This window comes from Musa acuminata, chromosome BXJ2-7 (assembly GCF_036884655.1).
Source record: "Musa acuminata AAA Group cultivar baxijiao chromosome BXJ2-7, Cavendish_Baxijiao_AAA, whole genome shotgun sequence".
NCBI lineage: Eukaryota > Viridiplantae > Streptophyta > Magnoliopsida > Zingiberales > Musaceae > Musa > Musa acuminata.
Window position 1 is genome coordinate 12,161,708 of NC_088344.1, and position 24,894 is coordinate 12,186,601.

At 40.1% G+C, this 24,894-nt stretch overlaps 5 protein-coding genes across 9 annotated transcripts; 2 read left to right on the plus strand and 3 right to left on the minus strand.

The window, feature by feature from the left end:
* Positions 1-400: 400 nt before the first annotated feature.
* Positions 401-2,803, minus strand: LOC103991754 (uncharacterized). Its single transcript, XM_009411297.3, has 5 exons — positions 2,303-2,803; positions 1,966-2,211; positions 1,812-1,880; positions 1,282-1,474; positions 401-897 (listed from the first exon to the last, which is right to left on the minus strand). Exons 1-5 carry the CDS (start codon positions 2,663-2,665, stop codon positions 491-493), a joined length of 1,278 nt encoding a protein of 425 aa, XP_009409572.2. The 5' UTR covers positions 2,666-2,803; the 3' UTR covers positions 401-490.
* Positions 2,782-4,818, minus strand: LOC103991755 (pentatricopeptide repeat-containing protein At3g14730). Its single transcript, XM_009411299.3, has one exon. The coding sequence runs from the start codon at positions 4,808-4,810 to the stop codon at positions 2,912-2,914; it is 1,899 nt and encodes a 632-aa protein (XP_009409574.2). The 5' UTR covers positions 4,811-4,818; the 3' UTR covers positions 2,782-2,911.
* Positions 4,819-5,188: 370 nt separating this feature from the next.
* Positions 5,189-10,526, plus strand: LOC103991756 (uncharacterized). 2 transcript variants are annotated; one of them, XM_065117316.1, is made up of 5 exons: positions 5,196-5,569; positions 5,661-5,793; positions 7,975-8,019; positions 8,107-8,193; positions 10,495-10,526. In XM_065117316.1, exons 1-4 carry the CDS (start codon positions 5,338-5,340, stop codon positions 8,162-8,164), a joined length of 468 nt encoding a protein of 155 aa, XP_064973388.1. In that variant the 5' UTR covers positions 5,196-5,337; the 3' UTR covers positions 8,165-8,193; positions 10,495-10,526. The 2 variants fall into 2 exon arrangements, with proteins under 2 accessions (XP_009409575.2, XP_064973388.1); XM_009411300.3 differs by lacking the exon at positions 10,495-10,526 and having other exon boundaries at positions 5,189-5,569; positions 8,107-8,403.
* LOC135617271 (uncharacterized) lies at positions 8,799-17,393 on the minus strand. 2 transcript variants are annotated; one of them, XM_065117315.1, is made up of 12 exons: positions 17,255-17,393; positions 16,625-16,710; positions 16,435-16,543; positions 15,759-15,848; positions 14,739-14,852; positions 13,545-13,718; positions 12,108-12,595; positions 11,255-11,354; positions 11,072-11,131; positions 9,986-10,078; positions 9,766-9,885; positions 8,799-9,405 (listed from the first exon to the last, which is right to left on the minus strand). In XM_065117315.1, exons 2-12 carry the CDS (start codon positions 16,660-16,662, stop codon positions 9,091-9,093), a joined length of 1,701 nt encoding a protein of 566 aa, XP_064973387.1. In that variant the 5' UTR covers positions 16,663-16,710; positions 17,255-17,393; the 3' UTR covers positions 8,799-9,090. The 2 variants fall into 2 exon arrangements, with proteins under 2 accessions (XP_064973387.1, XP_064973386.1); XM_065117314.1 differs by having other exon boundaries at positions 13,536-13,718.
* A 953-nt stretch (positions 17,394-18,346) lies between these two features.
* LOC103991759 (protein REPRESSOR OF SILENCING 3) lies at positions 18,347-24,592 on the plus strand. Of its 3 annotated transcripts, none has more exons than XM_009411303.3 (5): positions 18,347-18,501; positions 19,288-19,557; positions 20,428-20,640; positions 23,093-23,509; positions 23,683-24,592. In XM_009411303.3, the coding sequence occupies exons 2-5, from the start codon at positions 19,339-19,341 to the stop codon at positions 24,466-24,468; spliced, it is 1,635 nt and encodes a 544-aa protein (XP_009409578.2). In that variant the 5' UTR covers positions 18,347-18,501; positions 19,288-19,338; the 3' UTR covers positions 24,469-24,592. The 3 variants fall into 3 exon arrangements, with proteins under 3 accessions (XP_009409578.2, XP_064973391.1, XP_064973392.1); XM_065117319.1 differs by having other exon boundaries at positions 18,381-18,501; positions 19,265-19,557; XM_065117320.1 differs by lacking the exon at positions 18,347-18,501 and adding an exon at positions 18,523-18,796.
* Positions 24,593-24,894: the final 302 nt, after the last annotated feature.

A 24,894-nucleotide genomic window follows, 5' to 3' on the forward strand; every position in this document is an offset into this window, starting at 1 on the left:
CTTTCTTTCTCGCTAGCCTCAGGTTTCACATGTAAGGGACTTGGAATATGTTCAAACTGTTTGATCGGTCCGATCAAGTTCAACAAATTAGATTGATGACCAAAATCGATCTTGATGAACGGCACATCGTAATCCAACAAATTGGATTGACGATCAAAATCGACATTAACAATGCTGATAAATAATTGTGTCCCTCATAAAACATAAATTTTTGACTCTTGAACAGTTGAAGAGTGGTTCATTCAATACCTTGACTAGAGTAGAATCGAAAAGTTCAATAAGATCCCTATTAATCACAAGGAGACTTTTGAATTGGAATGTCGATGTTTCGAGAATCACAAACGAGCTAAAAATGAATGAAGACAGTGTTTGATTCACATAGTACCGACTGGAGTAGCTATCAAGAAGAACACCTCATCAATTACAAATTCAAGACAACAAATACAAAGCTGAGGGCATTTTGCTCCCGAAACATTTCGCATTCAAATTATCAGATCTTTTGAAGAACCCTAAGCTTGGCGCTTCTACACCTGCGGTTCAGTTTCTCTTCTTCCTTTGTGGGTGTTATGGGTCGCTTGGTGAGAACAATCCCTTGCCTCCCTTGAACTCTGTTCTTACTCCAAGTTTCTGCTTCGCTCTCAGTTGCAAGCAAACTCAGACCGGAAGAAATCTCACCCTTGTCATCATCCCCTTTGGGCTTTTCGATCATGTCAAGAAAGGTCTGCTTCACAATTCTATCCTCCAAACTGTGGAATGAGATAACGACGAGCCGACCACCAGAGGAGAGACAATCGAAGCACGCATAGAGTGCATCTTCTAGTGTCTTTAATTCATCATTAACTGCTATCCTTAGCGCTTGAAAAACCCGTGTAGCAGTCTTGATCCATCCTTCCCTACCTGCAATGTTTTTGATCCACCATGCACTCATCAAGAATTGCATGCCATTGTCATACAGATAAAAATTGTTGAACGCTCTTATTCTGTTTTTGAGAGTTCAAATTCGATGTACTCATCATGTTCAGTTCCAAAATCTTGGCTAATTTCAATCATGGGTGTTGTTCTTCATGGCACACTCTAGCCTACACGCTAAAGTAATTTCTTCAAGAACCAATGCTGTTGGCTTTATGTGGTTGATCAGCATAAATATGGCTCAATTAATTGGTCAAGTTACTGAAACCATGCTCAACCCAGGTGTTTGTGTGTGTGCATCCGTATTTAGGTTCCAGCAAAGCAAATGAGTGAGTGCATCAAATTATCTAACATAGAAATTCAGGTGCCTACCTCCTGATCTGCCAGATGCCCTTCTCACAAGATCGACAAGATCACTTGTAGAATGCAACCCCACGCTTGCACGAGCTTTCACAATTTGTTTCTGAAGAAAATGCCAGTTGCTTTCCTCCCCATAATCACGCAATATCTTTCCAACTTCAGACTCAGGCCACGAATTCAAGATATCCTCTGCTGTCAAACTTGCCTGTCATAACCCATACACTCATTGAATTGGCAGCGTCTTTTTTTTTTCCTTATCACAATAGAAGTACTAGAAAAACATCTTTTTTTTTGGGACAATTAAGTGGTTTAAGTAGAAGAGCACTATAATTTCATTTAATTGTGTAGATTATGTACCATGCACGAATAATCAATATCATGCAAGAATCCCAATCACATGAATCTGACATATCTAAGCGAAAAATGAATGTTCATGCTACTAGACTGTAGCAGAAAGCATCCATCACTAGTATGAATTCTAGTTCAGTAATCCAAACAGTTAGGAAACACGACAGAGTTCACATATTAAAGAAAGCTCCCACCTGAGGGTTCATGCGCATATCCAGAGGCCCATCGCTGAGCACACTGAATCCTCTTCCTGAATCGTCGACCTGTTCAATGACCTAGAGCTTTATTTCCAGGCCAAGGCTTACTGCGGCAATTCGTCAAACATGAGAGAGGCATGCATTTCCTGACCTGCATAGATGACATTCCGAGGTCCATCAAGATCCCATTCACTCCCACATCCAACAGGTTCTCGTCCACGCCGCCGAGCACTGACTTGATGTACTTGAAGTTCCTGACATGAGTGTAAGCTTCCAAGCTGCTGCCACGCGAATCCTCGGCCAAGAGCCTCTCTATCCGGGCCCGAGCCTCGTCGTGGACTGCAGGGTCCACGTCCATCCCCACGTACAGCTCCAACTCTCGATGAGCTTCTATAATCTGCTACAACACGAAGCACATCAGGAGTGACGGTGAGCTAAGAATGAGGTCGAACGGGAACGGAGAGCTTGTGGGAGATGGACGGACGGACAGCGGCGGAGTGGCCGGCGACTCCGAGGGTGCAGTCGACGAAGGAGCGGAGGTGGAGGGTGCCGAAGACGTCGAGCACCTCGCCGAGCATGACGGGCACGTGGCCGCGGGCAGGGTCAGCGTATCGCCGGTAAAGGCCGCGGTCGAACTTCGTCCCCGAGCGCGTTCGCTTCTTGAGGCGGTCGGGCGACGGCGGCGTCGTGGGCTTAGACGCCTCCTTCTGCTTCTTCTTGCTTCCTTTGATGAGGGTGGACGCGGTGAGCCCTCTACGGTGCTGCGCCGGTCCTTGCCGGCAGCGGGGGGCGGAAGGTGGGAGAGAGAGGAGACGAGCCGGGCGGAGGGCGAATAGCCGCCGCGTCGCCATTGCTCAAACAAGACTGTCAGATCTCTTCTCCCGAGCACTTCAACTCCGTGCCATCAAAGGCGAAGCAGCGATTGTGGATATCAAACCGTTATTTAAGAGAATCGTAGACAAGTTCGTATCTGATATCCGTCGTGAACTAAAATTAATAATTATTTTAAATGAACAAATAATTGGGTGTTGCACGTGATGGGCTTGACGCCGTCGTCACACCAGAGGGAGACGGCGTACCCGACGAGTCCAAAGGTGTCACTCGCCGTGAGCAGCGCTCACCTCAGGAACGTACCCCCACGCCTCCCTCATCCACCCCATCAGCCCGTGCAGCGCCGTGTATATCTCCGCCGCCTCTGGGTGCTCCTGGTCGCCTGCAACGAAGGCGTGCATCCTCGCTCCTCCGACCTCCACCCAGCTGCATCCAGGTGCCTTCCTCAGCCCCTTTCTCCTCATTTGGTTCCTGACCTCTGCCAACTCACTGTACTTACCGGCACCGCCATAAGTACTAGCCAGAAGCACGTAACTCCCGCTTCCTTGGGGTTCCATTTCCGCCACTCTCTGCGCTGCTTCGGATGCCTGCGCCGACTTCCCATGCATCCGGCACGCTGCTAGATATGCCCTCCACACACCAGCGCCTCCCGCCCCTGCCTTCTCCGCCACCCTCTTGGCCTCCTCCAGCAAGCCAGCTCGGCCTAGCATGTCTGCTACGCATGCGTAGTGCTCCATCGATGGTGCCAACCCGAATTCTGCCTCCATTCGCTGAAGCAAGTCCTTTCCAGCCTCCACCAGCCCGGCATGGCTGCAGGCTGAGAGCACCCCGACAAATGTCACCTCATCGGGAGCCGGACCTACTGCCACCATCTGCTCGAAGAGTTCGACGGCCTCCGCTCCCCGTCCATGTGCGCCATACGCATCGATCATGATGTTCCATGAGGCCACATCTCGGCTTGGCATCCCATTGAACAGGAGTCTCGCTTCCTCCAAAGCGCCACATTTGGCGTACATGTCCATCAAGGCGTTGTCAACAAAGACATCGTCTTTGACACCCCTCATGCCGCTTGTAATGGCGAAGCCATGGATTTCTCTCCCGAACCTTAGCGCTGCCACCTGAGAGCAAGCTGGAAGGACGGCAGCAATAGTGACGGCGTCCGGCATCACTCCGTTGCGTCTCATCCGACGGAACAGTTGGAGAGTCCCTGCATGATGAGCGGAGTACTGGTAAGCAGACATCATCGAATTCCATGAGTAGGCATCCCACTCCTGCATCGACTCGTAGATCTCCTCCGCCTCCTCCAATGCGTGGCACTTGCCGTAGAGGTCAATGAGCGAGTTGGAGACAGCAATCTCATCGTCTAACCCCATTTTTATGACAAAAGCGTGAATCTTTCGACCATTTCCGAGGTCAGCCCTCGCGGTAAACACAGATAGGACGCCGGTAACAGTGAACTTACTCGGAACCATTCCTTCGCTCATCATCTGGCGGAAATAATCCATAGAGCGAGCAAACTGACCCAACTGCGCAAAACCATTCACCATGGCGTTCCAGATGGCGACATCCCGATGGTGCAATTCATCGAACACCTTAACAGCCTCATCCGCAAGTCCCATGTTCAAGTACGCACGGATCAACGCGCTGGCAGCGAACACTTCAGCGTCGAAACCGACCTTGAACAACGTCGCATGAATCTTCCGGACCTCATCCGACGCACCGAGATCGGAGCAGGCCCTGATGGCGCAAGGGAAGGAGAACTCGTCCGGGGAGAGTCCCGGCTCCGAGGAGAGGCGGCGGAAGAGGCGGAGGGCGTCGGAAGGGAGGCCGTTGGAGGCAAGACCTGCGATGGCGGCATTCCAGACGAAGAGGTTAGACGGGTGAGCCGGGGCGGAGAGGAAGACGGAGAGGGCGTCGGCGGGGCGGGCGCATTTGGAGTAGAGGGAGATGAGGGCCGAGGTGGCGACGGGGGAGGCGTGGAGGCCGGTGGCGAGGAGGCGGGCATGGAGCTCCCGGGCCTTGGGGAGATGTCGGCGGGCGGCGCAGAGCTGGAGCTGGGAGGCGTACTCGTGGAGGTCGGAGTGGAAGTTCCTACGAAGGCGAAGACATGGGCGAAGGGCGAAGACAGGCTTAACGATCATGTTTAATGGGTCGTCAACAAGCATACATGACATTGGAAGACTGAAGATTCGATTATATAGTATTGGTAGCGCAATTTGTTTTATTTATCCCCCCAGAAAAATTCAGAAATCATATATATATATATATATATATATATATATTAATCACTATAGAAATAAATCAGATTGTGTCGAGACGCATTGACATGAGTTGACGAATGCATGTCGAATTGATCCAAACCTGAGCATCGCTTATTTGAGATCTACCGAACTCGAGTTAAGCCCGATAGACGTCTCACTCACCAAATTATTTATTTTATTTTTATTTTATTTCCATTAAATTTTGCTCACCATTGATATGGATTTATGGGGCGGCCAGCATCAGCGCGCGGAGGTGACGCCCCCTCCGCCACACGTAAGAATAGAGAGAGCGAGAGAGAGAGAGGAAGAGGAACCAAGAGATCGTAAGAACCTGGTCAGCTTCGACTCCACTAGCTGCAGAGCACGCAATGGAGCAGAGAAAGAGATGAAAGGCGATCAGGAGAGGTAGAAGGAACCGACTCGAAGAAGAGATGGCAAGCATACTGCCGAAGGTCGTCCCGTACAAACCCCCGTTCGCCTGTCCTCTTCGCCTTCTCCGGCTTAGTAGCAGCACGAGGACAAGGACAAGAGCAGAAGCGACGGGGAGAACGGGCTTCGTGATGAGTTCTGCGCCGGCTTTGCTTGCAGCACTCGTCGTCCTCTCGTCCTCCGCCGTCCCTTCGTCGCCGGACACGCTGTATGACGTGCCGCAGACGCTTTCCGGTGGGTCTTTCGCTTCTTGACTGCAACGTGTTTGTGGAATTTACAGCAATTTTGGCTCCGAGGTGAAAACATGAACTGGCTTTGGGTTCAGGGGATGACAAGAAGCAGGCCAGAATCCAACGGCCGAAGTCGAGGAAAGCGGAGAAATGTGTCGGCAAGTGTGTCACCACGTGCATTCTGGGCGGCGCCGGCTCACCGGGCGAAGGACCCTTCAATATTAGAAGGTAGGGTTTCTTGTTTTCCTTGTATACCTCAGATTTCTACCTGCCAAAGATCAATGTGCATTTGTTTTTGCTTGAGGAATCTCTACATGCATGCTGTCTAAATTAGGAGAGCAGGATGTTGACTCAATAACAGTTTCAATTGATTCAATGAGTGTTTCAAGCACTTTGCAAACTGGAAGGTTAAGTGGACATAAACTTGTTTTGTAGATTATACTTTAGTCCTTCACTATGATTGTTGAGTCAATAAATTAGTGTTTTAATTATTCTTTTGTTGTGCTCTAAATGTAAAAAAGGCCCATAAATGCTTGCAATAAATATGATCGGCATATACATCTGACAGATTTGTGCTATATACTGACATGGTAACATGGTGATTTAACGAGAAAAATGTATTTGGAATTGACGGCATGAACATAGATATTTTGGTGAATCCATGGCTCACTTGCAAGTTTGCAACTGCTTGAAAGGCATACTGCCAGTATTGGAGTATTGGAGATGGATGAATACATATATGATATGTGTTGCCATACGGATGGTGTAAAGAGGCATCTTGAATGTGTTCATGGAGAATGTATGGATTAGAATCTCAATGTGTGTTTAATGAAGATCATATGGAGGATTGAAGGCAGTAAGATGAGCATTATCGGTGGAAGAATTCTGGTTGGAGAAGATGTAGTGTGAAAGAAATAAGATAAAACTTAACTCCGCATCTAAGCTTTCAGAAGTTTAATTTAGGAACCATTAAATTTAATTTCCATCCCTGAGGTTTTTTCCTTTCAACTAACGATAAGCCCATGCACTACTAGTATTTTTCTTGTACATATGCAAGACTCCTGTCTGCATATGCTTGTGGCCTTTTCTTATGAGCTTGTGCACTACTTAAGATTTTTTTTCCTCGACAATTATTACAATGAATAAGAGTTAAGGAAAACAAAAATGGCACTGAAAGTTACAGATTGAGCCAAGTTTTTTCCTCTTTTCTAAAAAATGATTGTTAAAGAGGTTGGATTAATTTTCTCCAAGAAATATGGTTTCTCTTCAGTGGTTATAAAAAAGAAACATCCAATGCAACATGACTTGGATGTCCAAAAGAAGTTTTCATGAAACTGGAGACGATGGTGAACAGAATGCTCATTAGAAGTGGAAAAGGATTAGTGCTGAAGAAAATGTGTTGATCATGTCTTGGCACTTAAAAGAAAGCGAATAAACACACAGAATCATTTTTTGTGAATGCAAGATCCTTTTCCGCAAAGGTTTAGCAATTGACAGCCAATATAGGTGTGGATGACAAAAGGAAACCTGGAACAACACAAGTGAATGATGCCAGATGTGCCGACTAAACAGAAAAGAAAGGAAAAAGGATCAATAAGAGAATGAGGAGGCAAAGGTTTACCCTTTTTGTAGCATGCAAAATCACTTGGTAATGTGATATCTTTTAAGAAATTATTTTCTTGAGGTGCCACTTGTGAAAATCATGTTATCATTACATGCAAGATTGCATTTCTTCTTCAATGTCTGCAAAGAAGTCCATTTTTTCTAGTTTATTTTGAGAAAAGATAGACATTACAAAGGATACTGACCGAAGCATAATATATTAATGATCTTCATGGCCTGGGCCCCATCTGTTACATATAGAAGGTATCCATTGATTTATCATCTGTTGCATGATAGGATCTGGATGGAGTAAACAAGATTTTAAATAGCTTCAAGATTAGTAGCACTGTGTGGGAGCACATTAGTGGAAAAGAAATTATAGAATGAGATGCAAAATGTTTAGCATAAAAGGAAGAGGAGATAACATAGATTACCAGACATGTGCTGATGAAGGTAAAGGCTTTAGTTCACAGTATGAAAATAACATCTCTTGCTGGAGAGCATAGAATTATCCAAAATGGTACCAGAAATAATTTTGAAGAACTTAGAGTTAGTTGACCAACTGACTTGCATTAATGAAAATTAATTTCAAATTTGGGTCTGCAACTACACTTACATGATGACTGTCTAAATGAAAATAGATTAGTACTGTTCCAAAGATCAAATTTTACCTCTGCATTGATCTTTAAGTTTCATGTCATCTCACTTGTGAGTGTAGCACAGTAAATTTAATGGAGTTATCATGCTCGACATTTCAAGAACTTTGCCTGACAAAGCTTAAAATAACGTTTTATATTCCATAACCAGGCCTCTTGTGGTGTTCAAGGATGGATTCCGCAGTCGTCAGTACTGGTAAGTTCTTTGCGCCTTTTTCCATTTTGTGTTTCAGATAGATACTCATTTCTGAGGGATATAAACGCGCAACTTTCTGTCAACCAGTTTGGTAGAGTGCTCAGACATCTGCAACCTAATCAAGGATGGAGAAGATGGCCCTTGATACAGTTGTTTGTGTTGCAAGAAATACCGGTACTAAACCCACACAAACCAAAGTGCATCAATTTGAATTTCGTATTTTCACATCATTGTGTTAACTGAATGGCAAATTTCTTGCTTATTCTAAAGAAATGCTTTCTTGGTGAGTGATTTAGTAGCTGGCAAGTTTCTGAAACATTGCATATTCTGTACTTCTGTGCATATTTGAAGAATAAATAGTTTAGACCAATTATTCATTGTTGACTGTGGTTGTTTGGGTATATATAATTTTTACCTGCACAAGTTTCTTTCCACATTGACCAAAATTTGTGTCATTAACATCATTGTTCAAGATTTTTATGTCCTATCAAACATCATCCTGTTATCTTATGGAAAAACGGAGGATTTACATAATTCCAGCATCCATAGGATTCCCATCACTTGAACTATTTGCTTGTACTGATTATAATTTTCTTGCTAGAATTATAAACCAGGGAATTCAGCAATCAGCAAACTACAAAGTTTAATCCTTGCAAATTTCCTGAACCTGTTCACAAATATAGTTGAACATTGAGGCCTTAAAAGGCAGGTTTTGCTGCAGTTAAGATTCTAAAGAACATATGATCAATGCTTCTTGACAGACCATGTAGCCCGCCCCCTTCATTGCAATAAAGACAATGCCAATTATTTAGAGAATTTAACACACTGTTTTCAACTTTATACGGATTGATATAATCCACTCGCATCTACAATATAGTCTACAAGCAGAAGACAACCATTTTACTCGACAAATACATTAGAATTGCCGAAGTAATTCACAATAATTTAAACTGATCCTCGTAACTAGCCCTGGAAGCAGCAGAAAGCATATCATTATTTGCTAATCTTCTGTACCAAATCCATCTTCTAATAGATGTAAGAAGCTCAAAAGATACTATTGGCACCACAGAGTCATGTTAATTTCTCAGGCAAGAAAAGGTAGCGAAACCGGGAATCAAAGGCCATAACTCGGAAGTTGCAGGAGCCAAGAAACCTCTGCCGTCTCTGCGACATGCACTGCTGAACAAAGGCTGCTTGTTGCTGCGGGAGAAACTGAGAGATCCAAATTGCTAGGTTGGCATCGTCGACGATGCCTCTGGCAAAACAGTAAAGCATCTTCGGAACCAGAAGCTTCCCTTTGCTGCTGACTCCAACAGAGGCCCGTACGTAGTCACGCTGAGCCTCTTGTAACTCCTCCTTCACGTTTGCAGGGCTGTAGATCTTTACCTGCAAACCATGCAATCTCAAGTTGAGATATATATACACTGCACACTACCATGATGGAGCAAAACTATCAACCTCCCTTGCATCGAGTATCAACCATCAATCTCAAGTTGATGGAGCGAAACTATCAACCTCCCGTCAAATGTCCATCAATTCGTCTACCCAATGATTATTGTGTAACATTTGTGACTGCTTTCATGTCATCCCCACAAACACAGCTAAGGTGAACTAAATGTTACCACGATGACTTAAAAGTGTTGGTGTGCACATTAGAATAAAAGCACACTACACAGAGTAGCTTGAGATGGCAATTAAGCATGAAACACAATTAAAAACTAATGCATATTGTAGCAATAACATTACCGCAGGGGAAGAATATGATCCACAACTTAGAGCAAATGTCACGAGTGGCTCGAATGTCTCAATTGAGAACTTTTTCTGCTCCTCTGATAGCTTCAACTTGTGAAGGGCAAGAAACAAAGCCTGAGAATACAAAGCAAGAATATTAACACATAATGTAATAGATTCAAACAATAACAAGAGGGCTAGAATATTTGGTCAATTTTGTAGGAAATCCACATACAGTTTGAGGCCTATGGACTGGTGGCTTCATTTTTAGTATTCCGTACTCGATGCAAGCAGCGCTAAATGAGTGCCCTCCAACAGTATATGCAGCCTAATAAGAGACAATGATATTAGACATCCAAGGGGTGTACAGCATGATAAAGAATAAAACGCGTGTTACTTATTCAGCTGATAACTTTGTACCAAAAGAAATAGCACTGCAATACCACAGCTGAATTGCCCTACAATTATATGTAATGCCAGTGACTGCCAAACAATAGAGTACTAATTTCAGGTAATGGTTTTTTATCTTTCATGTTAAAGAGCTTCAATTTTCTTTAACATGTTACCATCGGTAAATGGTCATACAGATTTGTTGATCCCTCACCTGTTGCATTCAGACAATTGGAGATTGACTGGTGGTTTCTAAATTGATTACTATGCAATGTTGCTGTCAAGTTTTGTGTTTGGTGATTCAGGAGTTAGAGCAAATGCATTACTATAAATTAACTTTTCATATTCTTTCAGTGCCCAGAGAAAACAAGAATAGGAATCTCGGAGCTATTTATTGAAAATCAAATTAATCTGATTGCTGGAGCAAGCAAAAGATTAGAATCCTTAATCAAAGATGAATCTCCATCATGCAGACATATATTGATTTAGTGGACTTACATCTAGTTGCTTGAATAAAGTGTTAAATGCACCTTGTATCCTTTCCATTCTACTTATCTTTTATGGAGGTCTAAGCTTCCAGCACATGTAAAATTTTCAGAAATAAGATGTACATCTGTTCTGCTACAGTGACATTTTCCAAATCCTACCGGCAATTCATGCATAAAGTCCAACATAATTTCAGATAATGCAACTCAAACAGTTAATGAAACACTGTGCCTCGGCCTGAAGATAAGAAGGCTCAAGAATTGTTATAAAAAGGATATTAATGATGAATGACATGCATATCTAGCTTTGTTGAACATAAATGAACAATCAGTTGGCAACAAATGAAGATTCAACAAGACTATTATTACTACTCGAATACCGAAATAACAATAAATTTTTTTTGATAGAAAAATAACATGGGAGAAATAATGTTTGATGAATAAACCTTTTGCATCAAAGAAAATAATTTCATGTCACTCCGTGGAACGCCATAGGCAAGATAAGCCTGCAGTGAATGAGATAAATATATTCAAATCCTTGTAGCTCACAGCAAATAAACTCACCCTTGTTACTCTTCAGATTTTCAACATAGAATAAAAATATTGTATCATATATTCAGATAGCTTACGTGCATGATTAATGCATTGTATAAATTGATCCAAAATGCCAGCTTCTCATCTCCCTTAAGGTGGACTGGATTTACTTCTGCTAGTTGCTCAATCAGTGATCTGTTGGCTAAAACGTGAATATTAGTATTGACAAAAAAATTGCACAAAATGATCCTTAGAAAAACAAAACAACTTCATTGCAGGGAGTAAACTTTATTACTCTATCAAAATGTGTTGTCACTTAAATATATAGAGAATATTACCAACATTGCATAAAATATTATTCCGGTGAAATTGAAAGTTTGTTTAATGTCACTAAAAGGATCTTTACTTTTTCATTTACTTCAATAAGAAAACATAATGTGAAGTACTTCATTTCAAAATCAAGTGTTTCTGAAAATTGCAAATAAATTTTCTAGTAATAAAGTATCATACATGTTCATAGATGAACAGTGACTGTGTGAGATTCTGTATAACAGGCCCAAGATGTTAAGCATATATAATATACGCATAACAAAGTAAACAGTGTCAGCTTATAGAATATTGTATAATCAACTTTTACCATACAAAAATAGAAGAGAAATGCAAAAGAACAAATAAATGCTTTCTAGTTGATTTTTATGAAATGAGTTCTACTAATACTCTGGTGAAGTCTAGAATCATCATCCTACGCATTATTGAAAACACTACCAGAAAAGAGCTAAACATAAATTTTCAAGAATCCAAAGCCTGACCCACAAACATACGGCCAATTATAATTTAAAGAAGAGTGTTCATGGTGCAGAAAAAAGGGATATATGCATAGAGGAAGAACTTCAAAACCCTGATCCTTCAAACATAAAAAGAACTAGAAAAAATTGAACAAATAAGTACCTGAATCGCCTTAGCGCACCAGCAGCATATTCAAGTTGCTTTTTCTCCACTGACATCCAGGAGACTTCAGTTGCTAAACTATAATTTCCAATATCAGCCCAACATAGTTTTCCATGAGCTCTGTAAGGATCAAAAGTAGTTCCCATGGCTAAAAGATCATTATTACATTGTAGACCCACTCGAGGACTGTGTGCCCATGATGAAATTGACGATTCAGATATCGAACAATGTGATGAATTTGAAAGAAGCCCCACAGGAGATAGAGGAAAGCGAATGATATCTGATGACAATCTGGATGATACAATAGAAACATCTGCTAGTGAGATGAAAATATTTTTCATACAGCGGACTATCTCCTCGGACAACTGATTAGGGTTGTTCCATAAGCCTTTGACTGGGATTTGTTTTCTAAAACTCTCAGTTGGTACATGCTGAAGATTTTCCTCAGGTAACTTCTCTTCTTGATCAAGCATGCTGCCTATCGTATCCTGGTGCAAAATAAGATTATATATGTAATGGATAAGTAGTTGTATATTTTTGGAAAATGTGTCCACGATCTTCTTGATAGGATTGTTAATTAGTGACCAACTGATCTCAAAAGCTTAAGCAATTTAAAAAGAACACAATCCCTGATATATGATGAGATTTTCAATAAGTGACCAGTTAAACTGTTAGGCAAGATCTCAATACATAATTTGCATTTCTTGTTTCCTCTTGTTTTGTTTACAGTATCTGTACATTACACTACCATTTTCTACTTCAAATTGAATTCATATGCAAAAAACAACCAAATTATAGTTACCCATGTAACCTGACATTATCTTCAACTTGTAACTCCAGGCGTTAGAGATATCATTTTAAAGATAAAAACAGAAAACAAATCACAAATCAAATTCCACATCCATTTGAGTTAGGTCATGAATGCAATCAGTGAAATGCCAATAATACCTAGATCAGAATGAAAGAAGAAAAAAATTCTACATGTTGATAAGATGATATGAAAAAAATAAACAGACAGAAAAGGTACAGTCAGAATTTTATAACTGATTAAGAACAGGCTTCACGTTGTATATTGATATGGCAAGTACTTGAACGCAAACATCACAGCTAACCAAAGGATAGAGATTGCTAATTGATAATTTGATTTAATGAAATCATCAGGTAATGCAGATAATGGAAGTGCATTATAAGAGTGCAAATCTTCTATTTAATGCCAATGATAACAAGACTTTATATGTTGTCTTAAAAACATGGAAAAAAGCATTAATTGTCCTTTGTTAGATATATTTTAGGATCAGGTCGGTGAGGAATGGAAAATGAAGGAACATCTCCCTTTAGCAATATATGCAAAGAAAGTCAAGCTGATTAGATGTTCTACGTGCAATGAGTATCTAAAAATAGATGTGTATAGTAAAATGAAAAGAGTACATTTTTCACATTTTGAGAAGGGCAGACTTTCACTGGTTGTGAAGGCAATTGTTTTAGTCGATACTCAGCAAGTCTTCTTTCATTTCTTTCTTGAATAAGCTGAAAATGCAAAGAAATCATCTCTTCTTCTAGTCTGGAAACAGTCATCTCCAATGAGGCTATATTAGACAACAATTCTTGTGCCTGCAAACAGCATCCAAACTTTTTCTCATGTCAAACAAACACATCCAGAGCACTTGACCAGTAAAGGAAACCAATGAATAATAACAACCCAGAAAGAGTGTCATATCATTCAATCTTTTGACAATGTTAAAGAGTCCAACGTATGCACTGGAAAGTTGCCTCAAACTAGAAAATAAATTCATATGTTCGGAAGCATGATATGTCAAAAACTATTTTCATGTTTTGTGTAACTTCTACAGTTTCTGAGAAATTAGTCTTTAATCAAATGATAATCTTGAACACAGTACATGACTGTAAGTTGAGAGCCAAAATGAGAAGCTTCATTAAAGAAATTGACTATACCAACTCACTTTCTCACGATTCAAGTTGGGATGTTAACAATTATAAGTGACTTCATCAATAAATGGGGAAGCATATTGGTGTGTGTGTGTAATTAAGGACTCAATTGTGTGGGCTGTGGGCAACAGGAATGAAGTGAGCTTTTGGAACAATACAAAACTACATTATGAAACCTTGAACCTGTATAACTCAATTGCATGTGGCTGTGGGCAACAGGAACAAAGTGAGTTTTTGGAGGATTATAAAATTACATCACGAAACCTTGAACCTATATAGTTTTGTACAACTGTTTTCATATTGCACTGGACTTGGTCAGACAAACTGTCCGATTATGGAGACACCGAATAAAATAGGATGCAGAAATAGTAAAAAAAAGGTATGGAAGAATATGCACTTGGTAAGGTAAAAGGAGACAATCGCTTCTTAGAGGTCAAATTATTTTGATTGACAATTTCCATCATTAATGTCTTAAGCAATAGCATAAACATCAAAGACACATAACATCATGCAAGCTAAAATGAATAGAGAATCTGATCACATGAACCACTCATCCAAGACAAGCAGGAAAAAGTGTCAATTCTAGGAGATATTAAAAATAATGTTAGGTTTTACTTTGAAATCAATTTAAACTGATCCAACAGGCAAAAATGTGATGAAATAGTAAAGTTAAGAGGATGATACATCATTTGGAAGGCACGACAAGTCAGACAATGTTACAGCAGCATGTTCCAGGGCATTTTCAAGGACAACATGCAATTCCATTTCCTCATTCAACAATTGCTGGAGCCTTTGAACCTGAAACATTGCATCACGTATAACATAAGTGCAAAATTTGAGAACAACCTTTCTTATTTCTTAAGCCTCCAAATTTCTAAGACATGAGAAAGTAAAGATTTTCCTCAAATCAAGTACCTTTCTATTTTCAATTTCCCATGCAAAACCAGAAAATACATCCATAAACTAACATTTAATATGGAAGTTGGTTTGCATCACGGAAACCATAGACAAACAGTTTTTAACTCTTAATTATACAAATTAGACAACCATGGCCCTCAAAATTTCCATAAGAACCAAATTGCTTAAAAAATTCAAGAGTATGGATTTTTTTTTTTGTACCTGTTGGAGTAAAAAAGGACAGAAATGACAGACTGAAGTATGACAGAAAGAATGTGATTACTGGACAATCAAACAATTGGACAAGATCAGGATGTAAAGAAGATGAGTGATGATTATATATATATATATATATATATATGTAAAGCAGCTAACGGCAACATAACAAATTCTGAAACATACTGCAAGGAATGGATAAACAAAGTAATTTGAAAAGGATCAGGTGCGTATGTGCATCTTTAGGATGACATAGGCACAATTTAATAATTAAGAAAGAAAAATACTGCAAGGAATGGATAAACAAAGTAATTTGAAAAGGATCAGGTGCGTATGTGCATCTTTAGGATGACATAGGCACAATTTAATAATTAAGAAAGAAAAATACTGCAAGGAATGGATAAACAAAGTAATTTGAAAAGGATCAGGTGCGTATGTGCATCTTTAGGATGACATAGGCACAATTTAATAATTAAGAAAGAAAAATACTGCAAGGAATAGATAACAAAGTAATTTGAAAACGATTGGGTGCATATGTGCATCTTTAGGATGACGTAGGCACAGTTGAATAATTAAATAAGAAAAACTTACATCTTGTTCAAGCTGAAACCTACACGAATGTTTAGAAACATTTCTTTTGCACGAAGTTGTCCTTCCAAGTTCTCCAATTTGACAATTTTCCTAGAAAATATTAGGACAATATTAGAAACTGAAAGTCAATCAGCAAATGCAACATAATGAAACCGGGAGATGTACAATGTGCATATAAAATATCTTTTATAGAATGGCCACTGAGGAGCATATGAAGAAACATACATCATAAACCCTAACGTTGAAAAGAGGAAAAGGACAACCAAATATCTGCTCGTGGTTGTATCATAGCCTGCTGAGAAGCAATCATCAGCAGGATGAGCAAGCATGGCTACTCAAGCACACTGAATGTACAACTTTGGTTGAAATTATTATCGGCATCTCATATGGTTTAGAATACCGAGGTGTGCTTCACCTATCGTTGGTATCACACTAACTAAACACTGCAAATTGCATGCTGTATATGAGTCAATGCTAGAGGTGCTGTGGATCCATTATCAACAGGAACCAAGAAAACTTGCATGACCAAATACCCTGTTCGTGTTTTTAATCACACTGGCCTGTTAGATGCACCACATGGACAGTTCAGCGACGAATTATGTAGAATACCAAAGTTTCACTCACTTTCTTTCCAAAAAAATACAAAATTAGGATATTTAGGGGCTTGGAAACTGACCTGAAATTCATATGAACCCTCAGCCTTGAGCTCATCAAGATAACCCAACTGAAGTTTTGCATCATGATTTCTTTTAGCGTTAAGGCAGTTCTCAGGGGACGAGGCTTTTCTGCACCAAGACATCAGGTTGGCTCAACGTAAGTATCGATACAAGTATACAGAGAATTCAAAGCAGCAGCACGAGACTTACAAGTTCGTTCTGCATCTAAGAATCGGCGGTTCGCACATTCTTCAATTAAGGGGCGATGAGGAATCACTGCTGTATTTGGCCTACACCTGTTTAACAAAGATTACAACAAGAAGGTTACATTAGTCAAAGAAAAAAGAGAGAGAATTAAACTTCTCGTGGTTTGGGCATCTCAACAAAAACCAAAAGGTCGCCTTAGTACGTCAAGGACCATAAACATTCTGGACAGTAAACCCTAGGAATGTCGTAATCTCGGCTATCCTGTTCGAGACCAGTAATTCAAGAAACCAGAGCGAAGCTTTCTTGGTTTTGAAATCAAAGCCATATGCTCTATCATTATGTTGATTCGACATGAAATGACATTCGCCCTTTCCGATCGTACAAGCACAGAGGAGAAAAAGAAGATCGGAAGTTTTGATTCAGTACTGATGAACAAGAAAGCAGCTTTCTCATGTACTCGGCTTTCGAGAGAAACGGGGAGGCGAGGGGTACAAAGGATGAACCCGATGAAGAGAACTGTTCGATCGATCGACACTGTGAGGCTTTAAGCATGGAAACAGAGGGAAAGGAGGAAGCAATCGATATGGGAGCTGCGGTTCGTCAAAGATGAGAGCGAGAGGGCCGAAAGCTTACCTGGAGAATAGCTGATTTGGGTCTCTCGAGTGGAGAGACCGGACGAGGAGGAGGAGCAAATTAGCAGCTGCTGCTTATTTGCGTATTCTATTGAAGTAGTAGTAGCTGCAGCGATTTCAAATTTCAAACAAGCAGTCGTTACTACTAATATCTTATTTGATTCCTCTTGTCATCCTTCTTCGTCAGATGGACGAAGTTTCCACGCCTCGAGCATCCGCTACCCCAATTTCTCCCCTCTCACAATGATGACATGGGACCCGCTCGAGTGCCCCCCGTGACAGAGAGAACAACTTTTGGGCGGACGGCTAATCTCCGGAAGCGGTAGCTGAACCATTATGATAAGACCTGTCTCGCCCCAGGCAGGGTCCGTAGATTTGCTGCACCTTGGGGTAAGAGTAATGGTCATGGGACCCTTCACGCTCTCCATTGGAGAGGTAAGAGGAGGAGTATCCCTGTTTTGTCAGGTCAGCGAATCCCCCGGTCGGAGATTTGCGGCCATGGCAGGCTGTTGCGCTCTTGTTGGGATGTGCGTGGACCGTGCAGGGGGGGAGGGATATGGATTACCTGCAGTTTCAATTCAAAATGGCTTCTCCTTGATTTCTACTTCTCTTTTCTATTTTCTTTATTTCGACTCATTTACTTATTAGCTCGAGACATTAATGATCATTTACCTTTGCTCGTTATCGAAACCTCTATTTATGTTTTTTACGTTGTTTGAGTCTAGCTAAAAACACCATATTTCTTTAATTTTATGAATCATTAATTGGCTTGATTTTATCGGACATACCTCCAACATGAATTTAATATGAGAACGACCCCTAAAGTTCATGATAGGTTATGATGTTGGTCTCAAGTTTACTCCAAACCTAATCTTATCTGTAATCAAAATAATAAATAATTGACAAAAACCGTATTATTTTCTTTAATAAATATAGAGTTAGAAAACTCGTAAATAAATAACTTCAATAAAAAATATTTATGTAAATTCTATCAATCGATTCAAGAAACATACATTTTTTATGTTTAAACGGGTCGGTTGAGCTCGTAAGACAAAAAAATCCGACCCGCATTAGATATGGGAAAACAGTACTCCTCCGGTTCGGAAAAGGGCCGGTCGAGCACATCGTTTTGGGTGTTTGCCCTCCTCTCAGCGGCGAAAGGGAACCTGTAAACCTTAGCAGCACTTGGGTGGAAAAGGCCTTGAATCCCCAGTCGTCTTCTTCTCCACTACCTCATAAAACGAGCGAGTACGTCTTCCTCGTGACATGTGTTCGTTTCCTTCAGATGGAATCACTGATTTCTAATGCCTGTTCTTTTGCCTTTAAGTTCATGCATTTTTCGTGATGTGTTGGCGACAGATCGCACGATCACATGTGCTTCTTGCTTTGTCGAGAAGTTCCGGTACGAGAGTTGGTAGTTAATTACTTAATGCGGTTGATTTCTTGAACGCTTGGTTAAGCGCGTCTGTGACACTGCTTTTCCATGCCTTCTACCTGTTTGACGAAATGATGCCCCCATTTCCTTGCTTAGAGCTTATGCCGAGTGAGTTATAGTTTGTTTAGAAGCAACTATCGTGGAGTTAGCAGGGGATTGATTGGGGTGGTTGATTGATTTCTTTCACTTTTTTTTTTTGCTATCTCGGTGATATGCTCAATCATGTCTTATAGTTGTTTGATGTACTGACTTGCATGTTTATTTTAATAATTATACTTATCAATCATTTTATATATATATATATATATTTATTTATTTATTTATTCATTTATTTATTTATTCAGAAGTGCCTTGCTTTACTTGGGCAAGCACCTAGCTTCACTCGGGTGAGTGCCTAGCTTCTCTCGAACGAACACCTAGTGCCTCGAGCATATTTTGGAACCTTGGCACTAAATGAGTGTTTTGGCACCTTGGTGCCTTTTAGCGCCTAATGCAGTACACTGTTTTCAAATCCATAGATGGATATCTTTTTTTTCAGATTCTTCATATAAAGTACAACTTACATCCCAATTATAGCTTTTTGCATTTGATTTTTTCAGGGATAAAGAAGATTGAAAGGGAGAGCTGGTGGAGGTTGAGAGAGTTTGGAGATGGAGGAGTGTGCTTCTGGTGTTGCTTCTAGTTTAATGATCAACAGGATTTTCATTGGTGGCCTGAGTACAAGTGTGACAGCTGCTGACTTGGAGAAGACATTCTTGTCGCTAGGCAGAGTGCATAATATGGAGTTTGTGCGCTCAAATGGACGGAGCTTTGCTTTCGTGGACTTCGAGCCTAACTCTGACAAAGCTTTGGCGAAGCTGTTTGCAGTTGTTAGTTACCTTCTGATAATTCGTATTCTTCCTTTCTTATTAGTTCAATTCGATATTGGAACTCCCAAATTGTTGGCCTAAAGGTTTTTTTTCTTCTTGATGTTAATTCATTGTGCCTATAATAACTTAGACATTTATGGTTGATTGCTGACTCATCAAGGGCGTATGTTCTGCTTGTTTGTCTATTCTTGAAGTGTTTTGTTTGATAGACATGCATAGAGAACTTTATGGTGAACCCTTGATTACCATTTTACTAACATTTAGCGTGGAAAACATCTGATGTAATACCATATAATGGTTAAAAGTAAGTTAATTTTTGGATGGGCTTCGATAAAGAGAATAAAGTATTTGCACTGTAGTTATTTACTTATGGGGTCTTTGGAAATTGATGGACATGCAAATTGGATTTATAATTTTCTAGCTTAAATTTGATGATAATATACATTTAGACACTCCTATAGATTAAGATGCAGGTTATGTGTTTTTGTATTTAAACAAATTAGTTTTAATTTGATCCTCTGGTATGATGGGATGTTGCAAGAGAACTGTCATGTATGAGACACTCAAGTTTGACATCCTGCTCTGGCTAGAAAAAGATGATAAGTAATCCAAAATCTAAATTGAAACCTAAGTCTTGATTTGAGGAGTGTCCCACTCGATTCTCTGAGTGTTTAAGATAAAAGAATGAAAGGAAGGAAATTATAATTGCCTTGAATCATATCTTACACAGGACTTAACAAGAAAATTACTCTGTTTTGACTGGAGAACATTGATAAGATATTCTATTGATCCATTAGCAGTAGATGAGTGGACTACCACAGACAATTACATGTTCGGATGGCTAATGCTTTTAAACTATGTTGTCTCCAGTACAATGGATGCACTTGGAAAGGAGGGAAACTGCGACTTGAAAAGGCTAAAGAACATTATCTGGTTCGCTTGAAGAGGGAGTGGGCTGAAGATGTTAAAGTCAATGGACCACCTGATCTTGATGTTGTGAAAAGTTTAGATCATTCAGACAAGTCAGGATGCTTAAGTCAGGAGAATGCTAACCTTCAAATTTTTTTCCCAAAGTTGAGAAAGGTATGTTATTATGTCTTTGTATTAAGAAAATCAGAAAATCTTCACATGATCTGCAGGCTACACTGTATAAAATTCAACAATTTATTTGGTTATTTTGTTAAGTGAATCTCCATCAGAAAAATTGGACATGTGCATTTATTTTGTTATTATTAAATATAACTTAGCTCTAGTAATATTGGTTTCTTCATCCCATTTGAAGAATTTGCTGTTTTAAAGTTATCTGTTAGTTAGAAAGAGGAAACTTCATCCAGGAATGGTAGCGGAGTACTGTTCTTGCATATGGCCTCTCTACTTGCATGCTAGTTATCACCATAACTCCCTGCACCTGGCTGTACAATTAATAACATATGTTAAGTTTCATTGGAAGGATAGTACTCAGTAGATGTATTTTGTATCATTTTAATTTTCTCATAGACATGTACGTATAAAAGGTAAAGATGTACTTCTCATATGATATGGCTACTTATTTGCACAATTGTGAATTTAGCTTGCAAATTTTCTTAACTAAAATGATTTTTTTAATTTTTATCATCATATATATTTATCAGATCCTCTATGATTGTGCGTATTGTCACAGATTTAGTTGGAATTGTCTAAGTCGTGAGATACCCTAACGGCAAAGACGCGAACTTAGCTTGCGTTGCCTAAGTCGTGAGGCACCCTTGTGGCAAAGACGCGAACTTAGCTTGCGTTGCCTAAGTCGCGCTTTGCCCTTGCGATTTGCGTCCGCAAAGATCAGCCCACTTGCAACCTCTTGTAGGTCTTGAAGGACCTGTAAAAGAGAAAGTTGATTAGTTCGAAGAACGAGCGACGGACAAGTCCCGACGTCTCGCGAAAATGGGAAGCTTTACAAGCAATTCAGCGAGCACCTTGTGTGCACAAGAGAAAAGAGGGAGAGGAGGAAAACAAGGACTTTAGAGGGTTGAACGAATAGTTACAAGTCCACAAACAGCTGCTCACCGGGTGCTGAGCGCGACAACAAGTTCTTGTCAAGGTAACGTACGAACTTGCGAAAAATTGTTCAACGCTCGACACTATACCGAAGCCCCAACCAGCCCTGTGTCACCCAGGTGGTTTCAGGGTGCTGAGATGGCTGACGTTTCGCGTGCAGTAGCGGGCTGCAGAAATCAGCCCGTGGCACGTAAAAACGGAGCTGTTTTGCTTGGTTCGGTGAGCGGTCACACTGTAGTGCTGTAATTTGTTTGAACATATATTTTTACAAGCAAAAGGACTTAAAACCAAGCCAAAACATGCTGCCAAGCAGCTGTACATGTAGATTAGAGCGACGAACGGTTGGTTGAACGGAGTTGTTGCGGGTGCACGACGACCGTTCGTGACAGTATGGTAAAACGTGAAACCTTAGTTTTGCACCTTAAATCTGTATGATTATACTGTTAATTATGGTGTTTATGGACTTAAACATTCATGTGGTTCTCAATCAATGTAAATCTGCAATTTCTAAAAATGTTTGTACATCCTTATATATTGGTGAGCCATAATTATAAATTGAAAATTACTTCATTGTCTGTTATCTACTATCTGGTCACAAAAATTAGGTAATCTACTATCTGCGAGGGAATCTTGCTTTGAAACATGAAGAAACTTATTATTACGTAGGAGACAACATTGCAACATGAAATATTATGTTGTTTTGAGTACACAACATTTTAATGGTCAGAATTATTAGTCGCCTTATTCATTTGAATTTGTTAACCCTGATAAACATTATATTGATATTACAAGCTGTGGTTATTTGATACAACTTACAAGATTGGGCTTAGGTCTTGGTAATTTGTAAGGAATGTTTTAGACTAATAAATACAATTAGCTACCAGCAAAATAATGAGAGTGAATGGCAGAACAAGAGGGCACTATAGAAAATGAGGTAAGCAGTTATATACTTCCAAGTTTTTAGGTCTGATTTGAATATTTTGGTTGTCTTTAGAGAGGAACAACTAATGGACTTTGTTAGTCATATCTGTCCAACCGAAATTTTCATATATTAAAAATTCTAAGGATCCCTTAGTCCCAAAATTTCATGAGAAAAGTTGACCAACTTTACTGAAAAGAGGAAAATAGGAATGCACATTGTATAACTCAATTTTATTCCTATCACCACTCAAATTAACCCTAACCTTACAATGGATATCGTGGCATTGGCATTGTGTTTTAGACTTTGCCATGCACAATTAAATGATGGATCTTCAAGGCTTGGTGACATAGACTAATATTAAATGTTGGATGGGCACTTTTGATTCCTGGCGATATTGCATGATGAATTGCTAAGGTCAGTGTTGGAATTTGTCTCGCATGTATGTCTTGTATAGTCATTTGGAGCTAAAACAAATCCTTCTTTTTGTCTTGTGTTTAAATATTCTTCCTCGAGTTGTTAATGCCACTTTGTCACCTTCTTTCTCCTTATTTATCTGAAAGGTAGAACTGATCTATATAGGTAAAGACACTGTCGTATAAAGGAACAGGGAAGCACAAGTACAGTTTTCAACGTGTTGTAGTGCCTTCCCTACCAATTCATTTTTGTGACTGTGAGGAACATTGTGGGCCATCTGAAACAGCCAATGAAACATATATCTCTGCTCTGAATTCTGCAGCATATGAGAAAGAACGAAGTATTATGACAGGTGTAATGAACAAACTTCTTGAGAAGGAAGAGAATGAAGTCCCTGCATCTGGGGTGAAAAGCATTGCCGCACAAGCCATTATTGTAAATACCTCTGATGATGACATTAAGCCAAAACAAACTGAAGAAGCTCAGGAAACAGATGCAGACTTTGTTACCAACATTGGGGTGGGAGAAAGTGATGACATGTTGATGCAGTTATTAGGCAAGAAGGCACAATCTGTGGATCAGGTACCTGAGTTATGTAGATGGTTGACCTCATAGAAACTAGACACAAATCTTTGTCATGATATATTCCATCAGAAATTCTGTTTTGTTTGACATACAGGTTCCAGTCGTCTTGCATAATCTATTCAAGAGGATACAGCTGATAACAAAATACTTCCTTTCTCTATGCTCTGTAGGTTCAGGAGTTGAGAACTGGTATACCCCAACCTTTTACAGAAGGGCTTTCTCAAAAGAAAGCATGCTCTCTAAAGAAGCAGAAGATCACAACTACTGTTACTTCTGAAGTCACATCAAGTCAGGCAACCTCTCCAACAGTGGTGGGGACTGAAGATGAATTTGCTTCCATATTAACCAGAAGTGAAGATTTAAAGGATGATAAAGTAAACAAGATTTTAGCGGAAGATTCAGCTGGCAAAAATCAAGCTCAAAATGCCACAACTACTGTTATATCAGCAACAAGCAACACCTGGATACAGAAATCCTCATGGAGAGATCTTGTTGGGGAGTCAGACAGCAGCACATTCAGCATATCACATGTATTGCCTCGCATCAGTTCAATAGCACCAACGGCATCGAATGCTAAGGATTCTGTCACCAAGCCTTTTGCTGCACCAAAGAAGAGGAAGAGGGAACCTGACGGAGAGGGTTCAACAGATGTTAAGGTGAAACAAAATACCAGACTTGAGAAGATTATATCACATAGTCTTCCTGGGGTGCCAGGGAACATAGACAGAAGGAAAGCAACTACTACAGATACCACCGATGGAGAGCATCAGAACAATCTGCAGCAGGGAAGAAGTATCCCAAAAATTAACATCGGGGAAGTTTGCACCTTCATGTGCAGTGCCGAGTCCGAAAAGGAGTGGTTGAAGGCAAAAGCAACTCTAAGTGGGTACCTGAAGAAGAAAGGTGGAGACACCAACGCATCTAAGGAACCCAAACTCAAGCCATCCAGGAGATGATCTAATGTGCACTTGAGTGATGAGAAACAGCAATGATATTTTAGTATCTTTTCCTGTTTCCTATCAAAATCTCATGTTGTATAACTTCTTACTGCAGTTTTAATGAACTTTTTGTTTATCAGTACCTGTGATTGATTCAAAATTATGGGTCGATTTGCTCTTTACGGCTACTCTATTTTGAGCTTGTACTTCCACCGTGTTGGTGGTGCTTATTTTTTTCCTGTACTAGGCGTTCATTCACCCTAGATAGAAGGATCAAATTTAATTATCCTCTCAATTCTTGTGATCGTATTGAGATGATAATGTTTGAGATAAATTTGTAAAGTTGATAAGAAAGAAAGATATTTTCACTCGTGATAATATAATATAATTCCGATAGAGGAAAAATCGAGAAAAAAATATTTAAGATGTGCTCTGCAGTGGTTT